The sequence below is a fragment of the Lissotriton vulgaris genome, unplaced genomic scaffold (genome assembly GCF_964263255.1).
Source record: "Lissotriton vulgaris unplaced genomic scaffold, aLisVul1.2 SCAFFOLD_2545, whole genome shotgun sequence".
Taxonomy (NCBI): Eukaryota; Metazoa; Chordata; class Amphibia; order Caudata; family Salamandridae; genus Lissotriton; species Lissotriton vulgaris.
Window position 1 is genome coordinate 316848 of NW_028254314.1, and position 12158 is coordinate 329005.

Below are 12158 nucleotides of genomic sequence, written 5' to 3' on the forward strand. Positions count from 1 at the left end.
GATCTCCCTTTCATACAAGAAACTGATAAATGTGCGCACCGATCTTCTCCTTGGTTTGCGGGACCAGTGGGTGGCGGATGGTCTAGAACTTGATGACGAGGACTGGCAGTGCGCAGTTTCCTCCCCTAAGGAGGTTGCGATCTCCTCTCGCCTCCGCCTGGTGCAGTTCAAGATCTTGCACCGGGTGTATGTGACAGGTCCCCGATTGGTGCGCATGGGATATTCACCTGACGGACTTTGCCGGAGAGGCTGCGGAGCCCCCGCCACATTCCTCCACATACTCTGGGAATGCCCCGCAATTGCCTCCTACTGGAGGAGGGTGCACCGTATTATGGGAGAGGTCACTGGTGTGACCGCCCATGCGGAAGCTCGGAGGTGTCTCCTTAACGTGTGGGAGCCTTCCGACCACACCGTGGCACAGACTAGGTGGGTGACCCTGGGGAACATGGTGGCCAAACGAGACATTGCGCAGAAATGGGGTGCGTCCACGGCCCCCCTGGTGGTACAATGGAAAGCCAATATGGATTGGTGTATGTTTAGGGAGAAAACGGTCTACGTGGCAAGAGGGAGACCTCGCACCTGGGATAAAGTGTGGGGGGCCTGGAACGCATATAGAGGAGACGTGTGTTTACCACCTGAACCTATCTCACTGGATGAACACTTGTCGCCCTGACCTGTGACTTCAACTGAGTTTTAATATACTATGCACTCCTGTTGTTTCCCTCCCCCCCTTTCCATTCTACATTTCTCCTTATGATTGTTCCCCTACCTTCCTCCCCTGCCCGTCCCTGACACCCTGATTCTCTCTGGACTTTATTGCCGACCTTTCACGCCCTCTGGCGCTCTTTATGTTATGTTCTCATTAAACATAAAATTGACCTTCAATGATTATGGGATGATCTCCTTGCACTACAGTTTCTCCTGTTACCCATGCTGCCTTGCCTCCGGGATGTCAGGCTAAATAGCTGTGTGCTCTGTTTTTAATAAAGGTTTTCAAAAATTAAAAAAAAAAAACACAAGGAGAGACAAAATGAAATCTGTCTAAAGGCCGACTGGGTAGGTGATGACCAAGAAGGGAGCCCACGGCCCATCTCCCCTATAGCTAAACCAGGTAGCTCCATCGGGCACTTGACAGAATAGTTCAGTCTCAATACATTGAGAGAGGAGAGAAGTAGAGATAATAAATAGAGGGAGGAAGCGGGAAGAGACGACGGGAGAGACGAAAGGAAGTCTGGCTAAAGACCGACTGGTTAGGTGACGTCCAAGGAGGGAATCCATGACCTGTCTCCCCTATAGCTAAACCAGGTAGCTCCATCGGGCATCAGACAAAATAGATAGCTCTCAAATGACGCGGGAAATTCGCAGGTAAACAGGGTGGGGGACTAGGGCCAGGACAGGTAAGGGCAGAAATCAGTAGCAGGAAAGTGGAGAGGAGTAGAGCGGGGAGGGGTAGGGGGTAGGTAGTTCAGTAAAAGTTACATGGTTAGAAACAGTTACTGGAGCATGGTGATGCATACTCAAAAAAAAGACAAACAAATAGCAATGTTACAAAGGTAAATGATACAATACGAATGTGCATCATATGGTTGAAGTCAGTCCCCAAGGCGCCTAAAGCGCTGATGCTCCCGCAGCCGGCCCCTGACTGCTCTTTGCCACTTAACCAGTACGGAGCTAAGGATTAATTATAGTGAATCCAAGGACCCTCTTTGGGCTCTGTGAGAGTATTGCATGGTGAAGCCGAACCAGCGTCGCCACATAATACTCCACCTTCCTAAACCACCCAAACCCATCTTTTTCCATTACACTTTATCGTCTTTGTGGCTATTGGTTAATTAGTGCACCTTAATTTTTGATAAACTGGGTTGAGCTTTAGATTATTTATTCTTTAACTGCATTGTTCTTTCTATTAATGCACTCCTGCACCACAAAATACTAAGAGTACCCTTAGCTTGAGGCAAAACTAAAGTTGAAGGGGTAGTGGGAATCAAATATATGATACTAATGTCTGTAGACGCTTTCCACTCCCAAGCTAACAAGTGAATTTTGTTACCTTCCTTGAATTAACGAAAAAGTAAACACTAATCAAAATATGTCTCTGTTGATTAATTTAAAAAAAACACAGTAATACAGAGTGGATAGAAACAAATAATAATGGTTTATTCAATGTATTCCCAATGTACAATGTGTATTTGCCATGAAATACATAGAAAAAAACTGTCAATTAAATACAAATAGTGCACTTACAGGTAAATACCATTGTTAAAATGCCACGGGAAGACAAGACTGCATGTATATCTTTGATAATCAGCACTATGGCACAGACAACATATATAAACTGCCTTTAGAAAAGCAACGAATAATCACAATATGTCATCCTTGCAACTAACTTACAGGATATCTATGATGTCGCGCCTGAACATTGTAAAATCCCACGTAGGCATTGCGCCACTACATTAATAGTTTCACATTTTTATGATGGTTGGGGTGGGGGGCATGGGTGGTCAGCATGCGCTACCGTCCTGGAATTTTCGGGCGGGCGGTGGAGTCCGAAGTCGAGGGGCATTGCGATTGGACTTGGGGGTGTGGAGGCAGGGTCTCGTAGGCTTTTATAGTGTGGTATTCCGTCATTTTGTTTGGGTACGCTCCAGTTTGGCATAGAGACAGTTAGAGCTTTTAGTAGTGGTGATTTTGTGTAAGATTCAGCTGAGCTGCATAACAATGTCTGGCATAGGAAATGCGGAGATTCGTCCAGCTTTATTGGTACTGCAGGAGGCCGGTAGCTGACCTCCTGGCGGTGGGGGCCTCTGAGGGAATTGAGCGTGTGGCCCGGTCCTGCTGGCGCTCCAGCAAGGGGCGGGTGTTGAGGCCACTGTAATGGACTGTGGGTCGCCAGTAAAGATGGTAAGGAGGGGAAGTGTGAAAGTAAGGAGGGGTGTAGCGGGCAACGTGGCAGGCCAGTCTTCTGGAGCCGGAATGCCACGGCGCACACCGGGAGGGTGAGGAGTGTGTTCGCGGCCGGCCCGGGTGCTTCTGTTGCTTCGGGGGCAGGATCAGGTTTGTTGCAGTATATGACGGCACCTGCACGTGGGGTGTGAGCTCGCTCCAGGGTTGCGAGGGCCTTTTATAGGAGTAGCAGGGGCCGCGCTCTGGGTTGTGCTGCGCATCCCAGATTTCGGCCCTCACCTTTTGTCTTTGTTCAGGTGCCTGGTAGTGCAGCAGTGGGGGCCCGAGTTCAGGAGATGCGCCCCACCACCGGTGCAGGGCATCTCGGTGTGTGCGCAGTGAGAGGGTGCAGTGCGGTGAAACCTCTTGTCCATGCATGGGTAAGCAGCACTGACGATACTGTGGGCAGAGCCAGCATGTCTCTGGGCCTGCCGCTGGACTTGTCAGGAATTGGATACAAGGGCAGGACGGGAAGCAAGGCAGCCATCTGATACGCAACCCGTCAGCTCCAATATTGTTTTGCGGGCGAATGAGGAGTGGAGAAAGGCTGGAGACATAGCACATGCTGGGGAGCGAGGGAGGTACTGCACAGGACAGAGGCATGGTTTTGGCGCAAGAAATTCAAGAGGCTTTTTCTGCAGTGGTGGGCGTGACCTGGGAGCACTGGGGGAGTTTGCTATCACAGGCTGCAAAGGGGACCATTGGGCATTTAGGAAATGGTGGTCAGGTTTACTATGTGGGTGCTGGTAACGGTTTCTTGTGTCTGGCCCGCCCTCGCGCTACATGGTATGGCTGGGGGTAAGGTCTTTCACAATGGGGGTCCAGGCAGATGGGTGTGGTGTCACACTAGTACCCACAGGTCTTCTGCAGAAGCAGGTCAGGGACAGTTTAGCGTGAACCGGGGGCCTGAGGCAGGCTCAGTGACGGTGTTGCTTTATGGACAGCTGAGAGGGTCTGGTGCGGCCTGTCTACCCCGGTCCAAAGATAGAGCGCGTGTCTTTGCGGCCCGCTTTGGGGCGACGTTGGACTGGACGTTCGAGAAGTAAGGACAGGACTGTGCTTCCTCCTTCTTGGATTATGACCCGTTCAAAGGATTAGTTTGAGGAGCGATTTGGAGATTGTCGAGTAGTGGATGGCAATGGGGAGGTGCCCACCCATAAACATCTGCCCAAGCACAGGCAGGGACTGATAGCGCCCTTCACTGGAACTTCATTGGGAAGCCATTGTCTGCTGACCCCCATGGGTGAAAGCATGGCCGGCCTTTAGCATGTGCAAGCTGGGCCTAAGACTAGGTCACTGACCTCAAGCGGGGTGCCAGAGCTCCCCGCAGCAGTCTCCCCACAACTTAGGTCCAAAGAAAAGTGTGTTTAAACCCTAATTCTTAAGGCTGCTGGTGCTCCCTCTGATTTTAGTTGCCTTTCTTTTCATGGCACTTCTTAATCTCCCTCCCTCACCTTCCTCCTACTCGCCCCAAACTTTCAATCATAGACAATGAAAGAGGGAGAGTAGGAGGGGGGACAGATTTGGTTGCGCTCAGGGCGCAATCTGAGCAAAGGCCAGCTCTGGGTGCAAAGAGCTAGGGGCCATTCATCTCTTCTTGTTGAACCATGTCCTCTCCTTTGTTCCGGTATGCCTTAGAAGTTGGTCATGCCATAGACAGAAAGAGATACCTCATTACACACCAAACCCCTGGCCTGACACACCCAGTGAGTCAAAAGGAGAAGACTGGGGCAATCAGAAATAGGCAACCCCCCTCAGCACTAGCCCGCCGCTGTACTTACAAAAATGCCCCACAGTACCTACATATGGAGGAGCATACAGGACTCATATGGGTTGTTTCTTATAAAACGTGTAGTTACCTTACTAATATGATTCAATTGTACCGTTAATAGGAGTGCCACCACACAGGCCAATCCATGTGATGGTTCTCGTAGCGCAGCTCATAAAAAAAAATCTGACTTTTACGGTTAGAAGGTGATACAGTAACAGGGTTGCAACATGAATGCAAGTCAGTACGACAGCCTGGCAGTCAAGATTACAAATCGAACTTTTTGTTTGACATTTTGGTCAAAAATGTTGGTATACAACAGTGGAATTCTTTCGGGGGAATAGGAGGGCACGGTACAAGTAGATCAGGGGGGTAGCTGCCATTGGTGCAGTTGGTGCAGTGGCACCAGGGCCCAGAGCCCTGGTAGAGCCACCCCCTTGTCAAAAATTTCCCAGGGGGAGAACCCCTCTGAACCTTCCTCATGACACTCAGGCTCTCTCGCTGTGCTTGCTCGCTACTGGGCACTGTCTTAAACCTTTACGCCCACCACTTTAAAATGTCACCACCGCCACTGGATAACCACTTTAAAATGTCACCACAGCCACTGGATAATCAGTGTTTTTACTACCGCAACAACAATCAAAGGGTAAATTTGCATTGCTTTCACCAGGGCCCATTGCATCCTTGCTCCACTACTGATGTAGATGCAGAAAACTAGGCATGTGTCCTAGTACCTGGCACTTCCAACTGTTGTTTGCCTGTCTGAGGTAATAGTCACGTGACGGCAAACACAAGCTTTACACTATAACTTTTGTTTCTCTTAATATTTAATTACCCTGAGGTTTCATCGAGCAGCTGTGCAAACACTCTCCTGCTGGGTTTCCCAACCAGACGCTTTCACGGCGATACAAACTCAACCTGCTTAAAACAACAAGCCCATGGTAAACACCTCCAGTTTTACACCCACCGCCCTTTTCACAATTAAATGGTACAGTCCGTCTAACGCTGCTCCACCACCAGGCTGGAAACGTACTCCTTGTAGAGAACAATGTTTTTTTCGGGATCAACAGCAGCAGAAATCATCTCTTCCATCTCCTCCTGGGTGAAAGGCTCCCCTGCAAAAAGGCAGAAAGGTTGCGTCATTGTCTACACAATGTGGTTCTTTGGAACCTGTTCTGCAGGCGTAACTCGTTGCAACACATTGCATCATAACATGGCAGAGGAAAAGGTCTGTATAATGCACCATACGAATAGCTATCCTCAAATTTGGATTTTCACGAGCAGAGGCAGTTTTAAAATTAACATCAATTGCCACAAAACATTGTTATTACACAAGGAGCTGAAACACAACAACGTTTATGAGTATGCGAAGTAGTACTACAGGAGTATTTTTTTACACCGTCTTTTTCATGTCTTTGTGAATCCCCGAAGCGTTCCACACCCTATTAGTAAATGTTCAAAGAGGGCACAGTTCTTTCTACTTGTATTCATTGTATATGAAGTTTCCATGAGTGCTTCCATTGTATTTGCATTTTACATATTATCAGTCAATTCACAAAGGCCTGTAAGAGCATGTAGAAGAGTACTACAAAAGCTCTACTGTTAGTACTTGAAAAACATAGGTCCCAATATATTTTGAATTGTACAAATGACAGCTGCGGCCCGTGCAGGTAAGAGCGGTAGGGCTGGGTTGGGAGGGAATCGACAGACGACCATGAGATGAAAATTAAATAAATAATTTATTTTCCCTCATCCTCTGTCTAAACCCGCCCCCCCCCACTCGGCCGCACCAGCCCACTGCTCTTACCTGCACGGGCTGCATATGACGAGTTAAGAGAACTTCACTGAGTGCCGGCTGCTTGCAGAGGAACAAAATGCAGCATTTGTTGGCATGCACATTTCTGCAATTCTGGATCAGGAGATGAAATTGGAAAATTCCAGCAGGTTGGTGAAAGAAGTGGTAAATCTTCCTGAAGGATTTCCCAACACTGGAAGATCCTTCAACAGAACATTTAACGTCTCCAGAACACATCTGATGGTCTTCCCGTAGCAACTAATTCTAAACCAGGCCCTGCACAGAAGTCCAAATCATCAACTTGACTACAGAATGTTCTGATTACTACATTAACACATTTTAGTGAACTCAGTCCCTTTCCGGTGCATTTTATTTTTTAGTTTACATTATGGTGTTGCCACCATGCCTAAGACACTGAATGCTGTAGGATTACTCATTGTGACATCCAGGCATCGCAACGGGTAGTGATGCGCCACACAGAGTAAATTCTGGCAATGGGAGTTTGTGTGTGAGTACTTTCTGCTTGAAGATAGAGGATATAGACCAGCCTCTGGTACAGACGACTTCGTTTTAGGAAAAGACTAGTTGGAAGTTGTTGAGAATGATTTCCCAGAATGACGAGACTTGTTAGAGACTGTAAAGTATAGGGCACGATCGTGGTCGTATGGGATCTAAGGCACTTTAGATAAGGTAGGGAAATGTTCCTGGGACAGGAGAAGATCAAAGTAATTATGTAAAACTTCAAAACATGGCTTAATGGTGGTATTGCTGTAATAACGTTCCATGTACGCCTACGCTTAGTAACCCATCCCCAATTTTACTTTTTTGAAGGTCAGTCCAGTGCCTCACATTCTCACCAAGCACAGACACCTGTTAAGCCTCTGCAGCCAGGCTTCTTTCCAGTGCCATGTCAGCAGGAGTAGGAGATTCCAAGACTCCATTAATAGTCATAGAAGCCCTGTGCGGATGGATATCAGGAGTCTTTAAAATGTGACGACTCTACAGGCGTTCTAAAAGTGAAAGGTGATGGAGACGATCTACTGGAAGATGGTGCATGTTGTGAGCATCCGCTCAGGTGGCAACCTTGTAGGCCATGCCTTCTGTTACCTGTTAGCATAACAGTTAGCCTCATGGAATGTGTCAAAACCCCTTTCTACCTGGACAGGATTCAGGGGTCCATGACTCAGCGGCCCCCTTGCAAGAAGATATGCTCCATTTTCAAGTTAGAGCAAGGCAGGCACGATTGAGACTGATACTCACAGTCCGTCTCCCCCACTGTTGGAGCCCTCTTTGCAATAAGCATAAATAGAGGTGTTTGAGAGTCAGAAAATTATTAATTGTGTTGTTTGTCTGTTTATTATGTTTGGACCCTGAAACTCGGTGGACTTCAGTTGAAACAGAACTCAAACTTTTTTGGTTTTTGGACTTTTATCAAGGTTTATCAGTTTAAACTGATAGCCGGAATCCCTACGTATAAAGGTTCCTCAACAGGTTTAGTGGAGGATATTTGCTGACACTCACAACAGTCCATCAGTTTATCCAGAGGCTTCTAAGCCTGGACATGCTAGGTCACGTCAATTTTGGGAAATCTCGAGTAATATAAGATCTAAGTGAGGGATAGCCAGGCTTTTTCGCTCAGGACGTGGCTGCTGTGGCATGAGCCATAATAATAGCATAATGACTCCTAGGTTTCTTATGAAGAAACGTTCTGGGACCTCTGAACTGGCATTCAATCCAAGGTGAAGTGCAATTAACAATTCTCACACAAATAAAAATACTCGCCAAATATTTTATTTAAAAAAACAATTTCACTTTTCATCCAGTGTTGTAAACAGACATCTTAAAGTTTTCAGGGTGGGAGTCACTGTCATAGTTTTCTGACCATTAGTTTTCTGGGAACCATTTCCAAGAATTGGCCATACAAAATCGATTTTTTTAAGACTATATGAGTATAGCGTGACCTCTGGTAATTATGCCCTCATGGAGAGCGACTTGTAAATTTTCTTTTTTTCTCAGAATGTACCATTAGCAGGGTCCTGGTAATGTTTGAGTGAGGAAATAACTGGGGTTGCGTTTTTGCGGAATAACATGCAGCATTCTGGCTTAAAGTGCTAATTTCTGCATATCATCTTGTTGCATCCCCCCCCCCACCCCCCACAGAGACATTGCCTGCTGCTGAATCTCTGAACGTAACCAAAGAGCACCAGTGTCCCTGCTATACTCATAATTCTGATGGTCCCAGTAACTCCCGCCACTGGACCCATCGGAATTAACAGACACTTGTAATGGAGGGGGTGAGACTAAGAATTCTAATTTAAAAAAGCATTGTATTTATACTTCCAAGATCTTTAATCGAAAAAAAAATTAAGCAAACATAAAAAGGGTGCTCTCTTTAATTAGTTTCAAACTCTTACCTTCCTGAGTCATGTATTTAGTTAGCTCCTCCCTGGTAAGGAATCCCTTTTTTTGTTGATCCAAAACCTTAAAAAAGTGATATGTACTATAAAGACATTGCAATATTTATAATAACTTTAAATTCAATGAGATTATATATCAGTGTATGCAAACCTCAAATGCTCGGATAAGAACATCTTCTGAAACTGGCCTGTATCTGAAATATTGAAAGAAAGGATTTGATTTAATACACTGATTTATTTCAAAACAAGGATTCATTCAGTGATCAACAACTTAATAAATATGACTCATAAATATCTGAAAGAAGAAAATCCCATATTTGTTTAGGATTCTAGTGATTGGGTAGCCAACCTTTTAGCTCTGGGGAACAGTATGAAGTCAAGGTTGAAAACCATAAAGTTAATGTTATGGTCACTCCGTTACTCTTAAGGCTCGATTACAAATCGAGCCAGAGCTGTATCTCCATGGGGGAACACCGCTTTAGCCGATCACAAGTCAGGGCTCGAGTCGGGGTACCACGTGGGTGGGGGGCGTCCCCGCACTTATTTTACAGGGGGGACGCCGTCCCCCCTGCCAAACAGCTGGACTTCTCCTTTTTGGCCTCTCTGTGATGAGAGTGGAGCCACCTTTCGTGAAGTCACTTCCTGACGTGACGTCACTTCCGGTGACAGCGTCCCCCCACTTCTTTTTTTATAGAATAGGCCTTTGATTCTGTGAGTTGGGAGTATGTATGGATTGTACTGGAGAGAATAGTGCTGGGAAACTATTTCATTCAGTGGATCAAATTGCTCTATACGAGGCTGATGGCACGTGTTCGGTCTGGGAAATGTGTTTCTCCTGCAATCAATCGCCAGAGGGTGAGATGGCAGGGGTCTCACTGTTTCCCCGGTTTGCCCTGGCGATGGAGCCCTTGTCGTGTAAGCTCTGTTGGGTCTTGCATGGCTGGGGAATCCCAGTTGGCAGGACAGTTCATGTTGTCTCGCTCTATGCGGACAATGCATTGATATACTTGCGACAGCCAGCCACATCCATCCTGATCCTGCTGAAAACCATGGGGGAATTCGAAGTAATATCGGGACTCAACGTTGATCACTCAAAATTAGCCTTGTTCCGACTGGGGTAGCTAAGGGAGATACCCCAAGCATCTCTCCCGGAGGTGGGGTAACTCTGAAAAGTAGAGAGCGTTAAATACCTGGGATGCACATAGCTTCTGGAGAGCCATGATCTAAATCTAGGTGGAGTTATCCATAATCTCCAACCCTCCAGAGCCTTCTGGAATTCGCTAAAATGATCCCTGAAGGGGAAAATCACTGTGGCCATATTGGTGGTGCTACCCAGATGCCTGTATGTGCTCCAGGGCACCATGTATGAGATGCCGTGGTGTGCGTTCCGAGAATTGGATCGGCTATTGGTGGAAGTCCTCTGTGCCGGGAAGAGATGTAGGGTGGGAATGAACACACTCAATCTGAAATGGAAAAAGGGGGCGGTGTAGGTACCCGACCTTGAACTCTACTATCTGCTAACTCTAATTGATGAGGGAGGAAATTGGGAGAAGACTCTACGAGACGGCACATATGCTGAGATCAATCTCGGGGGCCTGCTGATGAGAGACAAGCAAGTCCCTGAGTTCTTGTCACATGTGATATGAATGGTGTGCCAGCTCTGGGAGAGGGCAGTCCAGGGAGTGATGCGAAGAATCCCAAACGCACCAGATTTAGATATCTGGATAGTTTGGCTACTTGATCAGATAGCTCAGACAATGGCTGTCGGATGCTGGCGAGACAGTGTGTGCACAGAGCTGTCTGACCACTATCCTGCAGCCAGATTCACCACTATGCAAGACGCGTTCAAGGTGTTTGGGTTGGGCCTGGGGCAGTTTTTTTGTGCAGGACACAAAAATAGCAACTACAGCCAAATCTGGCACTCGTTACCCGAGGGTCCCTGAACCCACAAAAACAATGGTCACCATGCTCTCAATGGCGGTGGGTCGGAAGCTTATCACACAATTGTATAGGGCCCTCAGAGCGGATAAATGAGTGGTGTCGCTGACGTGTTAGCGATGACCCTATTACATCTAAGGAATGGCATAAAATACATGGTGGAGTCCATGAGGTGTTGATAAATGCACGATTCAAGCTGGTGCAGTATAATTCCATACACTTGGCTTACCTCTCCCCAGGCTACTACATAAGATACATTCAGGTAGGGACTTGGGATATGTGCGATGCGGGAGTGGGGCTGCTTATTTCATGTGGAGTGGAACTGCCCAGTTATCACAAGATATTAGGAAGAGGTGCTGACTCAAATCAACGGGGCAGCGGGCTGGGCCATCCCCCTTCTGATTAAGCAATGTCTGTACTCCCTTGTAAGAGCAAGTAGAAACTCAGTAGGAAGTTTATGCTGCTCAGCTTCATGCTAGCTAGAGGGGGCGGGAGCGGATGAAGTGCATATGAGAAAGATACGACAGGATAAGAAGCTGGCGGAGGTCCTGACCTCTTGGGGAGCCATGATACAGGCCTTAAAAGACCCTCCCGAGGTCAGACACCCATGAAGGGCCCACTGGACAAAAGAGTCAGCTAGTGGCAAACGCAGAGCGATGAGCCCACAGGTCGGGAGGACCAGGTGGCATCAATGGGTCAGGAAATGCCAGAATGTGTCACATGGAGACAATATGAAGGTCAATGGCGGTAGCCCTCTGGCTAAGGGGACCAGACGCATAGACCGGAGCACAGAGGGTGGGGAGAGTTTAGGTTACAGTTTAAAACATTGTTATTATAATGGTAGCTTGGAATGCAATAAGCGGATGCTGTGCTGTATATGTTGGAGTTTTATTTTTCACTGCATATGTTGTCACCATAACCGCAATTTTGAAATGTACCTTCTTTCTAGCATCACTTTCGTCATCGTTGGAAGAAATTTTTCAAAATGGATGAAACCAGTAGGTTCTTCTTCTTCAACCTGAGAAAGAAAAAGCTCTTTAATGAGAACCAATAAAACATATAATTTCTATCAGCTGGCATCCTGATAATCTTGGTCAAGAGCCCATGGCATCTATAGACATTGTACATATAAAATACACCACAGCATTACGCTATTTACATTTCTGATATTCCAGAACGGCGAGGCATTGACCGCAACGGGAAGTGAAACAGCGAAAGAGGAAAACAGAATCAATGTAAAATCGATGCCTCTGACAGATTTCAAGTATGAGCTATAGGAAGGAAAATGTAAAAGTGG

General features: G+C 46.8%; 1 protein-coding gene across 1 annotated transcript; it reads right to left on the bottom strand.

Moving 5' to 3' along the window:
* Positions 1-2132: 2132 nt before the first annotated feature.
* Positions 2133-11896, bottom strand: LOC147659584 (dynein regulatory complex protein 8-like; the record flags this gene model as incomplete). The annotated part of the gene is made up of 4 exons (XM_086951625.1): positions 2133-5826; positions 8921-8987; positions 9075-9117; positions 11800-11896. Coding segments are annotated over 4 exons (323 nt in total), but the record flags the coding sequence as incomplete, so codon positions are not given.
* Between the last annotated feature and the right edge of the window lie 262 nt (positions 11897-12158).